Genomic DNA, 21,403 nt, shown 5'->3' on the forward strand with positions numbered 1-21,403 from the left:
AATCTTAAACTAGGTGACTGGTGCTGTACTGGAAAGGAAGAAAGGGAGAAAGGGACAAAAGGAGAAAGGGAGAAGGAAAGAAAAGAAAGAAAAAAGAAAAGAAAAGAAAGAAGAGAAGAGCGAAAAGAAAAGAAAGAAAAAGAGAGAGAGACCTAAAGATACTGCTTTTTATGTTCACGGTTTATGGTAGTTTACATGAGAAATGGCTCAACTTTATTTCTGTACTTTAAGACATCTAAGCTAAGAGCTTATTACAGAAACTCTTTTGTTTCTTTTCTGTCCCAGGTAGCAGATACATGTGGCAAGTCTCTCTCAGTCAGTGACCAGGTGGTCCTCCTGTACTGTTCCTCAGTTTCTGCTCATCTCACAGATAACCATCTAACTTTCTGAGAAGTTATCTCCTCTAAACTAGAAACTTCCAACGTGAATTTCATGTACAACAAATTGCCTATATTTCAAGTGAGACTGTTCCAACTGTATCAGCTATCTAGTCATTTTGTTGGGATGCTATTTTTCATAGACAGAAAATTAGTATTTTTACATAGATACCTCATATTTAAGTACTCTATATAAAATGTCCTGCCATCCCAAATAGATTATATATTCTATTTCAGGGATCATGGCTTGTACTTATATTCCCAATGTTTATAACAGTAGGGATGTAATACATTTTCTTATTGTTATTTATGATGATAATGTTTGGTGATAAAAAACAAAAGAAGGTCAGCTTTCTAAGACAGAGAGAAAATGAGTTAATCCATTTTCTGAGTTAGGGAGAGAAGACAACATTTAATAAACATTGACCAGGACTATTATAGGTATTTTACCTAAGTAATTGTATCCCTTTAGAGTAGTGCTTTTAAATATTTAATGTGCCTATGAATAACCTGGGGTTCTTCTATAATGCGGGTTCTGATTCAGTAGGTCTGGGGTAGAACCTGAGATTCTGCATGTCTAACAAGCTCCCAGGTGATGCTGATGTCGTTTGTAAAGGAAAAAATTTCAAATCTCAGGAACCCTAAACTTCTTATGCAAATGAGAGTGAAGCCATCCTGCCACACCCTCTTCCAAATGAATAGCTGTCACTAATATTATTCTTTAGCCAGATCCCCATGGGAAGGTAAAAGATCTCAAGCATCTAAAAGGCCCGTCCCTACAGATCATTCAAAAGTAAAATTTGTGCCGGCCTCTCCTATAAACAAGGAAATGCCAATTGTAACTTCAGGGCTACAATGTAAGTCTAGCCCCTAAAACTGAAGTCTGTTGGATTTCACACTGGTAAAGACCAGTATGAGCTTATCTTCCCAGGTGCTGAACAATGTCAAGACTCATTCCTCCACCTACCCAGAGGCATCTGCATAATTGCCTCTTCCTTTACTCTCTTTTTCTCTTCAGACATTCACTTTATCTTGTGTAAATGTAGATTTACTGGGTACTAGCCCAAGTCTCATAGGAATGTAACCATTTGCCTTCCTGCTTACCTGCCCCTCTTTCTACCTGCCTTCTCCCACTTTAAGGAAATTTATAAATACCCACATAAAACCTCTTTGGAAAAACAAAAGTGTCTGTACCTCCTGTGTTTCCGGATGTACACTGTAGCTGACTAATAAACCTTGATGATTGAGACTCATTTCCGATGTCGTATTAGTCAGCAGATGACACTTTGAGCAACAAGGTTTTAAACAACTCTATGAGTAATATAATTATGACAATAACAGCAATGATGACAACAATAGTCATTTAATATACACCATATTACTAGAACGGAAGTTCTACAGGATAGGTAAGATAGATGGTAATGTGTGAACAAATGAAACTGACAAGTTAGAAAATCATAAAATAATAAAGCTAGGGAAAATTTTTTTAAAACACCATTATGAAAATCAGTTAAACCTGATACATTAACTGTCTCTAAAAGTGCTCCTTTTCTGTTCAGCGAATCTCTAGTTAGGATAGAATGTGTTTACAATAAGACAGTATTGTGACAGAAGACATTTATCTTTTCTTTAAATCCACTGAAGCTACTTAAAATCAGCAGTTTTTCTCATGCTTTCAATGGTTAGTCTATCTAACAGCATATGTAAGTGACCTTTTGATAATTATTTAAAAGATTCATCAGTAAAGTCTCAAATGCCTGATTCAGGAGAGTCACGTATCTGTTCTGGAAGCACTCAAGCTGAACTGTCAGAAAGGCAAGCACTTTCTTTTTGGTTATGTTTGTTGCAAGGCTGCTCTATTTTTAAATTTGCCCCAGCAAGGACTTCTCAAGTTCAAGTTCCATAGATCCAAAGTCACTAAATATACCAGCACCTAACAGCAGATTTACAAGCACTAACCTCTGGAAACATATCTTCCCCAGAAAAAGCAAGTCTGCCTTTGCTGAGTCCAAGAAAACCAATTACCTGAAAGACTCTAAGACCACCACCTGAAAATGCTAGAATAGAGGTTTCTGCTGATTTTTATGACAAAAATATTTATCTGATCATTAGCTGAACATCACCCTTATCTGCTCTCCTGTGCACATCAATTAAATGAAGAGGGAGGGAAAAAGGAAACTAAAAAGTTGTGTTATTAAAGAGTAGCCAGTGAGGAACTGATTGTTTTCAGGCGATAAGGCCATAGTGTCTTAGAAGACCCTTAAACAGACAGTCCCTGAGAAATAGTGTGTTATCCAATGTTAAGAAAATATCTATGATTGATTCTTTACTACTTCATGATAGGGAAGTTATTATGCCATGCAGTGATGGTATGGAGGGTGTTTTTGGAAGATAACTTTGTGATATGCTCTGAGGAATGACAGATCTTTTATCCTTTCAATATAGTAAAGTTCTTAAAGAAAAACCTGGGAATTATGGAGATCTTTTTGTTTGTTTGTTTTGTTTTTTCTGCTTTGAGGAGAAATATTAACCCATTTTTGCTGATTTTAGTAACTTCACAGAGATGTTTTTAAAAAAATTTCATAGGGATGGGGTCTTACTATATTGCCCAGGCTGGTCTCAAATCCTGGTCTCAAGTGATCCTCCAGCCTTGGCTTTCCAAAGTAGTAAGGTTATAGGAGTGAGCAACCGCACCTGGCTAAGACTCCATTCTTAAAGCGTTGTGAATATTTTTATTGTTATAAATAAATTATAACAATAATTTATAATTATTATAAATACATTTATAATTTAATTAATAAATAATTCCCTTTCCTGGAGTGACAAGGGAAATGTTTGGGGTCATACAAGTTTGCCTTGAGTTTATCTCACATAAATATCGATAAACTAAGAAAAGTCTAATTTCAGTGGAGGATTTTCCAATGAATGAAGTCATCTCATGGACTGGGTTCTGTGTAATCACCCATCTTGTCTTTGTATTCAAGCATATTGAATCTTGAATGTGAGTGAACTCTATGCCCTCCAACATAAAGATGTGGTCTGGTCTTTTTGACTGTAATTGCAATCCTGACCATTAGTTTCTATGACTTATTAGTTAATAATCAGCTTTTGTGCAGGAGCTGATTGCCACATTTTCTTTTATGTTGCAAACTTGTTTTTATAACCATTTGTCAAACTGAAGAAACCACTCAAGTTATTTGGAAAATGGAAACAATTTCTGTAAGGGAAAAATTTCTGCCATATACAACTAAATGAGCCACCCATAGTTATACATTTTATGTAAGTCTTTTTTTCAGTAAAAACTGTGTTTGACAGAAAATGCTTTGCTTCTAATTTAACCTCGGGCTTTTTATTCTATTTCACAGTTGACCCAGAAGAGTGAAGCTTCTTTTCACCACGTAAATGTCACTTTAAACATTTTAGGATACATAACATTCCTTCCTATATACCCAGTTGTATAATAGAAAAGAGAGAGTTTGAGAGAAACAGAGAGGTACAAAGAACTACTGTGTATAATTTAGTGCAATGCTCAATGAAGAATAATTAAATCATCAAGCCATAAATTTGAGACTGTCCTTGATTCCTTCATAATTCTTATCTCTCACATTCAACTGGTCATGATTCTATGAATTCTACATGTTAATTATCCCTCAAATCCTGCTTTCACAGCTGTTGTAGCCGCAGCTGACTATGGAGGAATACAGACTTCTCCCTCCGCATCCCTCACCACAGGGTTGAAAATGAGACTAGAAAATTGAAGGCAGCTATAGTGTCTGCTATGTTAGAAGACTCAGTCATCATGGAAATTATGCTTGGCCTGCATTATGGAGTGCATCCAGTTCTTCCTAATCCATTACATAGAGTGACATTAGCTCTTCAAATAGACCCTGCCAGATGCTAAAAGCCATTGTAGGTTTGTCACCTATATTTCCCCAGAGATAATTCCCTCTTATTCATAGCTTTGTGTCCTACTACTCAATCTAATTTACATAGTCCAACTCCCAGGAAACAGTAGTACCTTATTCCTGGTTCTATACATAGCCCAGTGAATTCAAGTCTGTAATTAAAAACTACAGCCGTATTTATCTCTTACGAGGCATGTTACAGCTCGACCTGCCCTGAACAAAATAAATAACACTTCAAATTAAAAATTGCAGATCTGTGCTCAACAAAGAGGAGCTCTTTTCCAGTGTATATTATTGATTATGTTTTCCTAGGGTAATTTTGTCTATCAACTAACTCTTTTGTAATGGTAATTCAGGGATTTTTTTCCCCCCTTAAGAAGTAAACTCACAAAGTGAGTCTGACTGAATGTAGGCCGTTGCTTCTTTAATATGTAATTATTACAATAAGTAGTGCATCACTGCAGTACTTTGCATGCGCCAGTGAATATGCTTCAGCAATTAAGGACTCCAGGTCCTGGAGAATGAAATAAACATTAGCAATTTTTGCAATCTGTTGAGGCCAAGAGGAATTGTCCAATAGAGTAGCACATTTTAAATGGTAATGTTTGTAATTATTTAATGAGAAAACATGTTTGTTTTTCCATTTCCAGAATGAAAAAGATGTTCTTTCCAAACTTTAATGCTTCATAACTTTAGAAAGTAAAATTTAATTTTAATACAATAATTCCTGAAGTTCACATAATTCATTTATGTTTTCAAATCACTCCCAATGATCTTTGCTATTCAGTAAATACTATAATTTATTAAATTATTATAAATGATGTAATTTACCAAATAATTTTATATATTACCAATTTGACAGATTAAGGGGGAAAAAGATACAAAGAATGGGTTGCCCCAACTATAGGCAGAGCTTCTAATTTAAGAAAGACACTATTCTAGTCTCAGGGAATTTTATTTCTCTTTTATATATATAAACATAAGTGTGTGTGTGTGTGTGTGTGTGTGTGTATGATTTTTATAAAATCCTAGTTGGGAAAATCCAATATTCCCTTTTAATAGTAGCATCTATTTTATTATACTTTATTTTAATCTACCACCTATATTGATAATAAAGAACTTTGTTTCGGGTCAATTTAAATAGATTATAGAGCTTTTCTTACCCTAAATGTTTGGTAAAATTGCTACAGTATTTCTAAATGGCCTTTCCAGCTTGAATTCATTCTTATTTTTCTGTTCTGACCTCTAGCTAACCAAGTGATATAATTAAAATCTCAAGAAATAGCAAAATGGTCAGTCTTTGAGCATAGCAGTTCCATGGGGGAAATGAAACTTTAATGTTTACCTTTCGCTAACTTCAGACTCACTAGAGTTGAGCACAGGATGGATCAACAAGGAAAGCCTGGTAATTCACTTGGAATAATCTTTAGAAGAGCTTAATATGGATATTTGATGAACACTTTGCTGTTGAATGTGTACTTCAGTAGTGGCCCCATTTTTTGTGACTGCAGAGTTATAAATAAAACCAAATGATATGTACATTAAAAAATTTTTTTAACTCTTTTGTAAGGATAGAGTCTTGTTATGTCACCCAGGCTGGTCTCGAACTCCTGTCCTCAAGCCGTTTTTCCACCTGGGCCTCCCAAAGCACTAGAATTATAGGTGTGAACCTCCATACCTGACCATATAGACATATTTTCATCACCATAGCTACTGGTATAAGAGTTCGCTGTAGGGATAGACTTGATCACTTGGGAAAAGCCTTAATAAATTTGTAGGCCTGCAAAGTAAAAAGGAGCCTTAGACTGGAGCACTAGTTACATGGGAAGAGGGATTCTATTTGGCACTTTCCACGTACCCTGGGGAAATAACATAAAGACATTAGAATCACTGCTGTTTTATAACAATGGAAAGTAGAGATTAGACATTAATCAGATGATCACTCTGGTGAACATCTTGTTACTGAGAAGAGATAGATCAATACTCACCCATGACAATGGAACCTGACCTAGATTTGATAAAGTTTGAGATATTGAGATACTCACCCACGAAAATCCAGGAACCTGACCTAGATTTGACATATTTGAGATAGATAAATGCCCACCCATGACAATCTAGGAACCTGACCTAGATTTAATAAAGTTTCCTTGAGAAAATAATGCTCTAGGTGAGCCCTACTGGATAAATTGGAGTTACCTAACAAGAGGTAAATCCCTGCAGAAAGAAAAGCATAGACAAATGCGCCTAGACAAGGAAGAGTGGACAGCGAGGGGGGCTGATAGGAAATAATGCTAGAGAAATAAACAGGGGCCAAATATTTCAGGGCCTTAGGCTAAATTAAGTACTTTCACTTTGATCTTATGATAAAAGAGGAGGCAGGAACTTTGTGAAATTAGTAATTTGGAAATATCACTTTGTAAAGAGTGGCTAGGAACAGAACTAAAGCTACCTCAATTGTCACTGAGAGATAATGATCACGTGGAGTAGGGTTGCAGCAGTGGACATAGTATCCTGGAGGTCAAAATAGGTCAAGGATATTAATAAAATTTCTAGGAACCCATCAGAAGGAGAGAGAAAGAGAGCATGCAAGAGCATGAACAATGTGAGAGGAATGAGAAAGATAAGTCAACCCTGACTATTTCAACCCAATTTATACCTTGTATGCATATTTTCTTAACATGCCCTTGCAACTCAGGGAAAACATTGCTTATATAGATTTCATATACGTGTTATCCTTTATGGAATATTTATGCATGACTTTCCTCCCTTAGAACACTTAAAGTGAAGTCTGAGCTTTTCCTATCTTATGCTTTCTAACCTAGATAAATGGTAGACACAGAGCAAATATCCTTTGATAATTAAGAAAGTTAAATTTCTTAATGTTATGTGAACTCTTTTTTAGTGCTAAAACCAAAGCTGAATCCAAGTTTACAAAGAATATGTCTAATCCCAAGCAGTCAGGCATTTCAAATACATGCCTTTTTTTTTTTTTTTTTTTTTTTTTTTTTTGAGATGGAGTCTCGCTCTGTCGCCCAGGCTGGAGTGCAGTGGCGCGATCTCGGCTCACTGCAAGCTCTGGCTCGCAGGTTGACGCCATTCTCCTGCCTCAGCCTCCCCAGTAGCTGGGACTTCAGGCGCCCGCCATCACGACCGGCTAATTTTTTTGTATTTTTAGTAGACATGGGGTTTCGCCGTGTAGCCAGAACGGTCTCGATCTCCTGACCTCATGATCTACCCGTCTTGGCCTCCCAAAGTGCTGGGATTACAGGTGTAAGCCACTGTGCCCGGTTTTTTTTTTTTTTTTTTTTTAACTTTTGCCAACCTCTTATTATATAAAATACACTTTGGCAATTAATGAATTGCTTACATTTTGACTTTATGTCTGCATGAAATTGGATGGTACGTTAAAGAGAAACTTTGTAGATGTTTCTGACATAAAATTCCTTTAAAAAAAGGAGATTTGGAAAAAATATTAAATTTATTTTAAATTTCTCCGTTTGAACTGAAATGATTTGGGAGATAGTACCAATTTTTTTCCACTCCAAATTCTAAACTTATTAAATCCCTGAGTAGCAAATTATAATGGATCAAAAAATCTCTGTTGTCTATGTTTATTTTTTCATCATTGTCAGCTAAAGTATTTTTTATTACTTTAAATTGTAATATGTGTTATTGGTATCAGATAGTTTTAAGGCAAATTTTCTCTTTTAGTTTCATGTTACAGAAAACCCTAAAATTTGTGTGTAGATTCAATTTTCTTATTTATATTTATTTAACTCAAACTTAAAAAAATAGAATATTAAAATGATTGTTGAGTTCAACAAAATTACAAATTCTGTGTGTATACATATTTGTGTAAATAGTATTCTTTTAAATCCCTGAAGCATTCTTGTATTTTATTCTCAAAATATCTGTATAGAAGCAAGCATTTGTAAATTAGCTGGACGTGGTGGCAGGCGCCTGTAATCCAAGCTACTTAGGAAGCTGAGGTAGAAGAATTGCTTGAATTTTCCGGACTGCACCACTGCACTCCAGCCTGGGCGACAGAGCAAGCCTCCATCTCACAGAAACAAACAAACAAGCAAACAAAAAACCATAATCTAATTAATTCTACCAACAATCTTTGTAATAATCATTTTCATGACCATTACAGATTAGGAAATTGAGGCTTAGAGAGTAAGCAATTTGTCTAAAACCACACAAAACTAAGTAATGGAGCTGGATTAAAATGGGAGGCCTTGCTCCAAATTCTTTTTTTTTTTTTTTTAATTGTACTTCAAGTTCTAGGGTACAGGTGCACAAGGTACAGGTTTGTTACATATGTATACATGTGCCATGTTGGTGTGCTGCACCCATTAACTTGTCATTTACATTGGGTATATCTCCTAATACTGTCCCTCCCCCATCTCCCCACCCCACGACAGGCGATACCTACATATTGGTGATTTTATTTTATCATCACAAACAATGTATTTTATATTCTTTTCCTCTTTTACTTATTTAATTTGGAAGATTGTCCAGTCTTAATATTTAGTATAAAAGACAGTAAAATAAATGTTTTGATTTTCATGTGGAATTATTGCCTTTTACAGACCTTCCGGGAGCATTATATTTCCCGCTTATTACATTTTGCATAACTGAAATAGTCCTAGGTTGAACTTTTCCTCTTCAGCAGTATGTTTTATGAGATACGAAAATTTATACTGGCATATACTTTCACAGAAAGCTCTATCGTCCCAGAAATAAACTTTGTCCCCTTCTCTCCTTAAAAAGTACTTTTAACCCCTGGGATAGGATAGTTTAGTTTCTTATATGTGTATCCAAGGCAAATGAAAGTCTTGTGAGGAGTTTCTGTGTGAGTGATCCTATCATGCAGAGATCATCCCTTCATGGAGTAAGAAGATTACAAAAAAGGTTGTGAGGCCAAAGTTGAATGCAGTTTCATTAATTGTAAATCTGGAGTCCATGGCAAGTTATGTCTCCTCAGCACCACATCCTCCCCTACTCTGAAATGCTTTTATCATTTAACATAAAGTTCTGACAATGGAGATTCATGGTGGGAAGTATTGCAAGCCATAATATGAAGTGTAAAGGTAATTTGCCATAGATGAAGTAAAATATGAGAGCAAGTAAATTAGAAAACGTTATCAAAATAAAGAAATGTGGAAAAGCCAGCATAGAAAGTGAGAAATATTTGGTAGTAGGACATCATTTAAGCAACTGAGAAAAGGATGTACAGAATTAGAGCATTGAATTTGATGCCATTACTCCAGTTGCTACAATTCTGAAATTATGATGATGTTACCAATTTAAGTGGATGTTACATAAATTCACCTCACATACAACCTTAGATATATTTGAGGCATCATATATCTAGTTATTTTAATTTTCTCTACATGCCGTGACACTGAGGTAATAAGACCTATAGGTACTACATATAAATCATCTTTTTAATCCCCAAAGTGCTTTTGTTATAGTAACTAAAATTTTTAAGATTATTTGTATCAATGCCAATATTGAACTATCTCTTGGGAAAATTAAATTATGTAGATTTATTTTCACATTTTAAGTAATTGTTTTAGAAATCTTTCAAGAGAAGTATATACATCAGCTTTAAATCAAATGTTAAAATCTGAAGAACCTCTGAGGCATGGGCTAATTCAAACCCTGTCTCCACACCCCACCCCAGTGGATGCATACCTGTAACTTCTGGGAAAATAGGTCTTGGAGAGGTAATACGACTTTTTTTATGGACATAAAATCAGTTTGAAGCAAAGTAAAACTTTAACTTGAGCCTCTTGGCTTCCAATCTAGAGTTTCTTCTATAATTTGGGGTAAGTTATTTCATCCCTTTGTGCCTCCATTGTCTTGTCAGCAAATTGGAGATACCGGTAAGATCTTTCTCAGTGGAAGAAAAACATTAATGCAAATCAAGTAATTAGAAACATGCCCAGCACATTGCAGGTCCTCAGTAATGTTATTTTATAATTACTACACTATTCTTCCATTTTACAAATATAGGAAAAGCAAAATAAAACCTTTTGAAGAAAACTATTGTCACATCAAAAGGAAGGTGAAGGGAAATAAGTCATTTTTCACTGTAAATAATTAAAATATTGCAGTTGAATGTGTTTTCATTTCATCATTTCAGAAGATAGTGTTTTTTTAATTAAAAAACAAACAAACAAACAAAAAACACTCTTTGGCCAGGTTCCGTGGCTCACGCCTGTAACCCCAGCACTTTGGGAGGCCAAGGCAGGTGGATCTTCTGAGGTCAGGAGTTCGAAACCAGCCTGGCCAACATGGTGAAACCTCATATCTACTAAAAATTCAAACAAAATTAGCCAGGCATTGTGGCGTGCATTTGTAAATCTCAGCTACTCAGGAGGCTGAGGCAGGAGAATTGCTTGAATCTGGGAGGTGGATGTTGCAGTGAGCCGAGATCACACCATTCCATTCTAGTCTGGGTGATAAGAGCAAAATTCTGTCTCGAAAAATAAATAAACAAAATAAATAAATAATGCATTGATTGTGACAGGCCAGGCTATGTGGAGCCTAAAGTATACACAGTTTTGAGGGCCTTCTTTAAGAAAAAGTGAATATTTATTTAGAATACGAAAACCAACTAGACACTAATTTTAAAATGCTGCCAAATATCAAAATATAGCAAAATCCAGAAAAATAATATATTTGCATAAGTGATCTGTCAGACACACCCTCATGAATCTTCTTTTTTCTTTTCTTTTTTTCTATCTTTATTTCACTGCACACTCTTGATCACCTTTAAAATCACAGCGATTTATTTTGTAATGTCACTTTCTATGTAGAAACTAGGAAGATAATTCAGTGTTTATTCTAGCATAGTTTGTTTGGAGGTGTTTCAGAAAGGAAAGCACATGTCATTAGGACAGGCAAAGGCTCTATTGGTTCTATCATGATCCGATATCAATACCACAAGTGTGAAGGTGGTAAAAGATACAAGGAAGTGACTGTAACACACCTGAAATTACCCACTCAACACAAACTAAATGTATCCTCAACTCAACTTCCCCTTAGCTGGATCCCAAAACTATTTGTAGCAGATTTTACTAGAACAAATGACAATATGAACACATTTCTAGAGTCTCTTATGGGTCTTAGAAGGTGTCTGGACAGATGAGATTCCTGTAAATACAAGCTCCTAATACCTAGAGGGAAACAATGAAAATCTTGAGACAGTCTAAAAATCCTAAATATTCTGAATGTAGTTTAGATGTTCAAGGGTTTCCCAAGGTAAATGAGTTTAGAATGTAGTAAAAATAGTCTGTCTGATTTAATAGAAAAATATGAGGAAGCTTAGCCTAAAGCATGTTGAGGTCTTGACCACATATACCAGTAGAAATGAGGAGAAGCCTAAAGAAGATAGAATGAGACCAGTTGAAGCTAACTAAACTGACTTTTGTCAGGGGTACCAGACAGCCTAATGCACAGGGTCTAACAGGGGCTAATTTGGACAGGCCTGTTTGAGGAAAGAGAAATAAGGATCAAACACAGCCCTTATCAGCGAGCGTGGGTAGGGAATGTACTTGGAATAACAGAAGCCAGATTCAAAGAGGAGGCTGGTGAGTGCTTTCAGCAGTTCCTTGAAGTTCTGTGTTCTCCTCCTATAACCTCAATCAATTCAATTAATTCCTTTCTTATTACTTGCCTGACAAAATCCAACTTTAAATGAATAAAAAAAGTTTTTTTTGGTGGTGTCCAAATTGGGAAGGAAGAAATAAAATTATCACTGTTCAGTGCTGGCATACTGTTACATTTAGAAAATCCTGAAGATTATACACACGTAAATCTTAATGCTAGTAACAGAATTCACTAGAATACAAAATCAACACACAAAAGTCAGTGTGTCTTTATATACGAACAATGAACAATCTGGAAAGGGAGTTGAGAAAACAATTTCACTTAATAATAGCATCATACGAAATGAAATGCCTAGGAATAAGCTTAATGAAGGAGGTGAAAGATTTTTACCTGAATGTCTTTTCCTTTGTAGATTTTGCTGAAAACTACAAAATATTGCTGAAAGAAATTAAAGAAGACATAAAAAGTAGAAAAGACATCATATGTTCGTGGGTTATAATATTTAATATTATTAAGATGATAATACTAACCAAAGCAATCTACCAGTTCAATGTAATCCCTATCAAAATACCAACAATGTATGTTGCACATATAGAAAAAAACGCATTCTCAATTTCATATGGAATTTCAAGGGACTTTGAGTAGCCAAAATAATCTTGAAAAAATAAGAACAAAGTTGGAAGCCTCACACTTCTTAATTTCAAAATTCATTACAAGCTGCAATAATCAAATAAGTGTGATACAGACATATAGATCAATGGAATAGAATAGATATCCCAGAAACAAACCCTTGCATTTATGGTCAAATGATTTTTGACAAGTCTACCCAGATAATTCTATGGGTAAAGGATAGTCTTCAACAATTGGTGCTGGGAAAACTTAAGTACATGGCAACGAATGAAATTTGCCCCTTACCTTGCACCATATACAAAAATTAACTCAAAATGAATCAAAGACTCAAATATAGTGGCTAAAAATATAGAACTCTTAGAAGAAAACACAGAGTGACACTTCATGACATCAGATTTGGCAATGTGCATAGGACACCAAAAGCACAAAAAATGAAAAAAAATCAATTGGACTTCATTAAAAGTTAAAACTTCTGTATATCAGAGGACATTAGCAAGAGAGGGAAGAGGCAACCCAAAGAGTGGGAGAAAATATTGACAAATCATATATATAATCAGAGATTAATAACCAGAATATGTAAAGGACTCCTAAAACTCAACAATAAAAAAAATTTAAAAATGGGCAAAAGACTTGAATAGACATTTTTCCAAAGAAGATAAACAGTTGGTCAATAAGCACATGAAAAGTTGTTCAGCATCACTAATCATTAGGGAAATGCAAACAGAACCTCAATGAGATGCCACTTCACACCCGTTAGGGTGGTGAGGATTAAAGGAAAAACCAAAAGGGGAAATAAGTTTTGGCCAGGATATGAAAAAATAGGAACTCTTCGGCATTGCAGATAGGAATATAAAATGGTGCAGCTACTGCCGAAAACAATGTGGCAATATTCATAACTTAAATTTAAAATTGTCAGGCTTTGCACAGTGTCTCATGCCTGGAATCCCAGCACTTTAGGAGGCTGATGCCAGTAGATCACCTGAGCTCAGGAGTTCCAGACCAGCCTGGGCAACATGGCAAAATCTTGTCTCTATCAAAAATGCAAAAAAAAATCAGCTGGGTGTGGTGGTGTGCATTTGTGGTACCAGCTACTTGGGAGACTGAGGTGGGAGGATCGCTTGAGCCTGAGAGGTGGAAGTTGCTGTGAGCTGAGATCGAGCCACTACACTCCAGCTTGGCTGACAGAGTGAGACCCCATTTTAAAAAAAATTGTCATATAATCCAGCAATTCCACTTCTGGGCATATACCTCAAATAATTGAAAGCCAAGACTTGAACAGTTATTTGTACAACAATGGTCATAACAGCATTATTCACACCAGCCAAAAAATGGAAACAACCCAGTATCCACTGACAGATGAATGGGTGAGCAAAACATAGTATGTACATACAGTAGAATATTCTTTAATCTTCAAAGGTAATGAAATTCTGATGCATACTACAACTTGAATAAACCTTGAAAAGATTATGTTAAGGGAAATAAGCCAGACACAAAAGGACAAATGTTCCATAATTCCACTTATATGAAGTATCTAGAATAGTCAACAGCAAGAGGTAGAAAGTATAATAGAGCTTACTAGGTACTAGGGGGAAGGAAGAATGGGAAGTTTATTGTTTAATGAGTACTGAATTTCAGTTTGAGATACTAAAAAGTTCTGGAGATGGATAGTTGCACGGCTATGTGAATGTACTTAATGCCACTGAATTTTATAAATGGTTATCTTAGCAAATTTTATATATACATTTTTTTTCTCTCTCTCTTTCACACGCGCGCGCACACACACACACACACACACACACTGGCTCTACACCAGGCATTGTAATGTTTTCTTCAGTGATGCCTTTATGGTTTTAAGGGTCATCACTCACTCATAGCATCATAAATTAGTATAATATTGTTATAGAAGATTGTACAGTGTGGCAATTAAGAGCAGGAAGTCTAGGTCAAGTTGACAACTTCTCCTTAATAACTTGGTAACCTTATCTGAAAATGGAGATGACAACACCTACCTACCTCATTGCGATGTAAAAATTAAGTTAAAAAAATTAGGTGAATATGTAGAAAGTGCTTGCAACAGTGGTGCATGGTGCAAAGTATGGACTTAGTATTTTATTATTATCGTTATTAGTATTTCTGTGTTTTTGTAATCCAAAATAGGATACTCTCAAAACAGTCAACTCCTTTTTTTTTTGTCTTTTCTCTGAGTATCATTTTCTCTCTGTTGATGTTATTGACTCTCTTGATATATTTTCCCCATTCTCCTCTTGCCACCCACTGGCTTATTTTACTCCACACTTTGCTTTTGCTTGTTTATTTTTGCCTTTCTATTTTTTCTTTCTTTCTTTCTTTCTTTCTTTCTTTCTTTCTTTCTTTCTTTCTTTCTTTCTTTCTTTCTTTTTTTTTTTTTTTTTTTTTGATGGAGTTTTGCTCTTATTGCCCAGGCTGGAGTGCAATGGTACAATCTCGGCTCACCACAACCTCTGCCTCCTGGGTTCAAGCAATTTTCCTGCCTCAGCCTCCCGAGTAGCTGGGATTACAGGCATGCACCACCATGCTCAGCTAATTTTGTATTTTCAGTAGAGAGGAGGTTTCTCCATGTTGGTCAGGCTGGTCTTGAACTCCTGACCTCAGGTGATCTGCTTGCCTCAGCCTCCCAAAGTGCTGAGATTACAGGTGTGAGCCACCGCACCCCTTTTTTTTTTTTTCTTTTTAAACATCATAGGTTCAGTCTATTTACAGTTTCTTCTTCCTTACACTTTGGCTCTAGTTTCCTTGTAGCCTCAGCTCCATTGGCCCCCTCTGGTTCTGATTTTATAAGATGGCTGCTCTTTACAGAAACTTTCAGCTTTGGTCTTGACTGCTAACTAATGATTTCTCCATAAATTCTAGTTCAAATTTTCAAGATTGATTAACACAACACAGCTTTTTATATCAAACCTCATGACCTATCACCAGCCAGCCAAGAGATTAACTCTTCTTGAATTGGGTACCTGCCTATGAACTAAATAGTGTTGAAGAAAGAGAAAATAATACCAAACCTGCCCCCCTGTGGCTGTCCTCTCAGTGTGAGCTGTGAGCAGAATAGTTTCTCTTAGGGATAGTTTATAACTATAGCAGTTATGGTAATTAACATATTTAGTATACCAAGAAGCAAAGATGAATAATACATAGTCCCTCCTATGATGGAGCTCATTACCCAGGAATAGACATGTGTATGAGCAATAATGCAATAGAATAGCTACTATTTATTTATATGGACTAAATATTTTTTAAACACAAAGGAGAAAGCAATTCATTTTGCTGGGTATAGGGAATGGGATAGGCGTCACAGTATGTGGTGATATTTCCATGGATATGCTAAATATAAAAAATGTTTCCTGAGATGGAGTAGAGCAGAAAAAGGGATGGAGCAAGGACGTTAAGAGTCAGCTGTAAAAACAGTCACAGAGGTACAAAGATGAGTGGTGTGATAAGGAAATGGAGCTGAAAACTGTGGCTGGAACAAAAACTAAAATGAGTAAGATTATTACATCAGAGTGAACTGTAGGTAAGGACCAACCTGTGGATGGGTTTAGACTGCAAATTACTGAAAAGAAATATGGTTTTTGTTTTTAGTCAACTAGGATTTTATCAAAGGTTATCACTTTGGCATTTGAGAAAGAAATGTGTTTGCATTAAGGAGAATGTCTCAGAGCAAATAGAGACTGGAAGTAGAAACGTATAAGGCTACTAGAACGGCCCAGTTAAGATATAATAAGGCCTGAACTTAAAAGAAACTGTTTCAAAGGTGAACTGACAGACTACATAATTATCAGGGTCAAGTGACTGACATGTAAACATTTCAACCATAATTTAAAGAAACAAAATGCCTCAGAAAGCAACATAATTCATTTTTTAAAAAGCTTTGGTTTTACATGAAGAAGATTTAAGAATGGTTATTTTATTTTCTCTAGATATATGGCTAAAATTCTAGGAGTGTGACATTGGGATGAACATTTTTCTGCCTTAAAGAGGGTTAGAAGAAGAATTCTGAATTGTGTCTTCTTTTAGATTTAAGCTAAATATCAGAAGAGTCAAGTAGGATAAAGCTTCCTCATAGTGTGCAGTGTTGAATCAGATAAATTGGATCAGCAGCAGAACTGAAAATATTCTTATAAAATATAGCCTGTCTTATATTCATAACTTCGTATCTCTACTGAGGGTTTTACACCAGTACTTTAAAAGTATACTTTGCTGTGAAGGCATAATTTCAGTACAACCACATGTGTGCATAGTTGTCCAATTGCAAGAACAATGAAACACCAGGGACCAGAGACATTGCAGTATACACAAAGGTACATTGTAAGTTAATAGGTTAATAAAACTCTAAAACTGAAGTCAAGGCTTACTGCACAGTAGTTATTTCTAAAGTTAGGGTGTTTCCTTAAAATTTAATATGTTCCTCTTTTATAGAAAAGAAATAAAAAGGGGGATTTAAATATATTATTCTCAGGCAACTAATTTTTTCCATCTTCTACCTCCAATAATGTGGTGACAGGAAGTGACTTAAGGTGCCATCTTTAGGATATTCAGTAGAAAAGCTTCTTTTATTGTTATCATTGTATGAGAGGTCTTCAAAACGTTTATTGAACATGTGTTTTATGAAAAGTTATGCATAGAATTCAACATTTTGCACCAAAATAAACTTGTACTAACTTGTAATAATGTGTGTGGATAGGATCTGGTTTGACTGATTGAAAATAAGAGACATCATTTTGAAAAGAGCTCTATATTAGTCTGTTCTAAAACTGCTAATAAAGACAGAACTGAAACTGGGTAATTTATAAAGGAGAGAGGTTTAATTGACTCACAGTTCCACAGGAAACTCACAATCACGGCAGAGGGGGGATGCAAACATGTCCTTCTTTACATGGCAGCAGGAAGGAGAAGTTCTGAGCAAAAGGGGAAAACCCCTTTATGAAACTATCAGATCTCGTGAGAACTCAACTGACTATCATGAGAACAGCATAGAGGTAACTGCCCTCATGATTCAAGTACCTCCCACCAGGTCCCTCCCATGACATATGGGAATTATGAGAGTTACAATTCAAGATGAGATTTGAGTGGAGACACAGCTAAACTATATCAAACCCCTATGAAAGGCAACATAAACTCTGCTAAAATTGAAGAAGAAACATCATATTTATGCAAAGTTTGAGTGGAAGATTGATGAAATCATTAATGCTTTACAAAATATTCATGGAGACAATGCCCCAAATTAATTATCAGTTTACAAACCGATAACTCATTTTAACAAGAGGTGAGATGATGTTGAAGATGAAGCTCACAGAAGCAGCCAATTCACATCCATTTGTGATTTAAAAAAAATTGTATTATTCATGCCCTAATTGAAAGGAACCAGTGATTAACAGCACAAGCAATAGCAAACACCATAAACATCCTAATGGCTTCAGTTTACACAATTCTGACTAAAAAATTAAAGTTGAACAAACATTCCACTCAATGAGTATCCAAACCATTGTGCCCAGATCAGCTGCAGACAACAGCAGAGCTTTCGATGGAATTTTTAAATCAGTGGGATCAAGATCCTGAATTACTTCTTTAAAGAATTGTAACAGGAGATGAAACACAGCTTTACAAGTACAATTCTGAAGACATCATAATCAAAGCAATGGCTTGTGAGAGATGGACGTGATCCAATCAAAGCAAAAACAGACCAGTCAAGAACAAGGGTTATGGCAATAGTTTTTTGATATGCTGAAGGCATTTTGCTTAATGACTTCCTGGAAGGCCAAAGAATGATAACATCTGCTTACTATGAGAGTGGTTTGAGAAAATTAGCCGAAACTTTAACAGAAATACGCCCAAGAATGTGTCACCAGAATGTCTTTCTTCACCATTACAGTGCTTCTGCTCATTTATCTCCTGAAACAAGGGCAATATTTCAGGAATATCCATGGGAAATCACTGGGCTCAACTTACAGTACTAATTTGGTTATTTCTGATTTCTTTTTGTTTACTAATTTGAAAAAAAAAATCTGTTAAAGGCATCCATTTCTCACCAGTTAATAATGTAAAAAAGACTGGATTGACATGTTTAAATTCCCAGAATCATCAGTTCTTTAAGGATAGATTAAATGCCTGATATCATCACTTAGAAAAGTGTCTTGAACTCGATGGAACTTATGGTGACAAAGTTTATATTTAAAAAACTCACTCTGCAATGATAGAGTAGGAAAATTTAAAATAAAATTATTTATACCTATATAATTTATATTAATAAACATAAAACATTTTATACTTTTCAATATAAACTGTATATATGTGGAGACATTTTACTGTTTTTCCTATTGTCGAGGATGAATGTATTTAAGTATTTAATTTCAATAATCTAATTTTAATACACAATGTATTTAAAGAAATCACTGAGTAAACATTCTACATCTTTACAGATTTTTTAAATTCCATTTTTATGTTTAATATGAATGAATATAATTTTATTTTATTGCTTTAATATTTTTTATTTATTTTGTATATTTAAGAATTATAAGTGCAGATTTCTTACATGCATATATTGCATAGTGGTGAAGTGTGGACTTTTCGTGTACCCATCACCCAAATAGTGAACATCGTAACCAATAGGTAATTTTTTCAATCCTTATCTTTATAGATTATTAATGCTGCACTTGCTTTGGCTGCAAGACCCAAAAGTCAAGTGGTCAAAAACACCATGGAAATGTACAAGCGTACATGGGAGAATCATATACATGTCCTCACTGAAGCCGTAGATGACATTACAAGCATTGATGACTTCCTTGCTGTATCTGGTATGTTTTTATTCTTTTAATTTGTTTATTTTCTCTTGTCAGTTTTATAAAATAGAATAATACTGGGCCAGGCATGGTGGCTTACACCTGAAATGCCAACACTTTGGGAAGCCAAGGCAGGTGGATTACTTGAGATCAGGAGTTCGAGACCAGCCTGGCCAAGTGGTGAAACCCCAGCTCTACTAAAATTATGAAAATTGGCTGGGCATCTTAGCTAATGTTTGTGATCCTAGCTACTCAAGAGGCTGCACAGGACAATTGCTTGAACCCAGGAGGCAGAGGTTGCAGTGAGCTGAGATCATGTCACCACACTCCAGCCTGGGCAACAGAGCTGGACTCTATCTCAAAAAACAAAACAACAAACAAACAAACAAAAGAATAATACTGAATAAAATTAATTTTATTTAATATAGTAAACATTTAATTGATTGTATTTCTGGATGCAATATGTTGCCATGTATTAGCAGCAGTTGTGTCATCCATGGTCTACTCTGGGATTACAAGCTTCATCTCTTGTAATCCTTTTAAATTTAACAATTTACACAGAGTCTATAAAAGAAACTCCTATTCATGGCCAAAACATATTAGAAAATAATACCTCGAAGTCTTAGGTTTTTCCTAGATTTTCAAATAAATCCACATTTTCTCCCTCTAATAAATTTATATATCTTGATTTCCCTGTACTTCTTTTCCAACCAAATTTTTCTCCCCTCAAGGAAAACAATATATTAATGGGAAAACATCATTGATTTGAAATGTGTGAACCACAAAATCTGAGACAGATCTCAGTCAATTTGGGAAGTTTATTTTGCCAAAGTTGGGGACATGCACCCATGACACAGCCTCAGAAGTTCCTGATGACATGTGCCCAAGGTGGTCAGAGCACAGTTTACTTTTATACATTTTAGGGAGACATAAGACATCAATCAACATATGTAAGATAAACAATGGTTCAGTCTAGAAAGGTGGAACAAATTGAAGCAAAAGTGGGACAAGCAGAAACGGGAAGGGGGCTTCCAGGTCACAGGTAGATAAGAGATAAATGGTTGCAATATTTTGAGTTTCTGATTAACTTTTCCAAAGGAGGCGATCAGATACGCATTTATCTCACTGAGCAGAGAGATGACTTTGAGTAGAACGGGAGGCAGGTTTCTCCTAAGCAGTTCCCAGCTTGACTTTTCCCTTTGGCTTAGTCATTTTGGGGCCCCAAGATTTATTTTCCTTTCACAGATGCAATATGATAATTCAACAACCGTTATATGTATTTGACAGTGCTAATCTAAATAATTAAATAAACAAGTCTAAATATCTAACTTCAACAGACAAGCTTGAGATTCCATGTGAAGCCCAGATTATTATCTCATCACAAATTAGAATAATATCCCACAGGATTGTGAAGATACTCTTATAAATCAATATCCTCAGAAGCATAATTCAAGTTTTGTTTGTGTTGTAAGAACAAAGAACTAAACACATTTTAGTCTTTTTTATTCTCTCAAAAAGTAATCCTCTCTATAAAATAAATTACATTTTTTTTCTTTTTTGTGAGAGAAGGATTTTCTTGGAATGTGATAATATTCTTTTTTATAAAATGCAAATTCTCATGAATATCCAACTTCATTTTTTAAAGTTACCTGATTTAGTCCAGTCTAACCTATTGACTTCATTGCTTTCATGTATGTATAGCATTCTCATAATGAAAAATTATTCCAGAAACCAACTATATTTTCATGATACATTAATGAAAATTGAATATATGTTAATTACATATTTTAAAATTACTTTATTTTTATAGAATCAAAATTTTGAAAATATACAAAATGTATGGGAAAAAAATTAATGGCCTTTGCTTCCACTACTCAGGAATAATAACCACTGCTAACTGATGATTTTTCTGTTCACCATTTTTCTAATATATATTTATATTTTCAAATGTGTATCATGCATATATATATATTTATGTTACTTGTGTTTTTACACATATTTGGCTGCATATTTCTGCATGATTGTATATTATTCAAGAACTTATTCATTTTTGTGTTCT

The 21,403-nt window shown here is 35.1% G+C and overlaps 1 protein-coding gene across 1 annotated transcript in view; it reads left to right on the forward strand.

The window, feature by feature from the left end:
- CTNNA3 (catenin alpha 3) overlaps positions 1-21,403 on the forward strand; it is a 1,693,405-nt gene that overhangs the window by 1,132,142 nt on the left and 539,860 nt on the right. Inside the window, exon 11 of the mRNA XM_017876520.1 lies at positions 19,203-19,359. Coding sequence (XP_017732009.1) covers positions 19,203-19,359 — 157 coding nt within the window. The remainder of the gene's footprint in view (positions 1-19,202; positions 19,360-21,403) is intronic.

This window comes from Rhinopithecus bieti, unplaced genomic scaffold, assembly GCF_001698545.2.
Source record: "Rhinopithecus bieti isolate Rb0 unplaced genomic scaffold, ASM169854v2 scaffold_8307, whole genome shotgun sequence".
Taxonomy (NCBI): domain Eukaryota; kingdom Metazoa; phylum Chordata; class Mammalia; order Primates; family Cercopithecidae; genus Rhinopithecus; species Rhinopithecus bieti.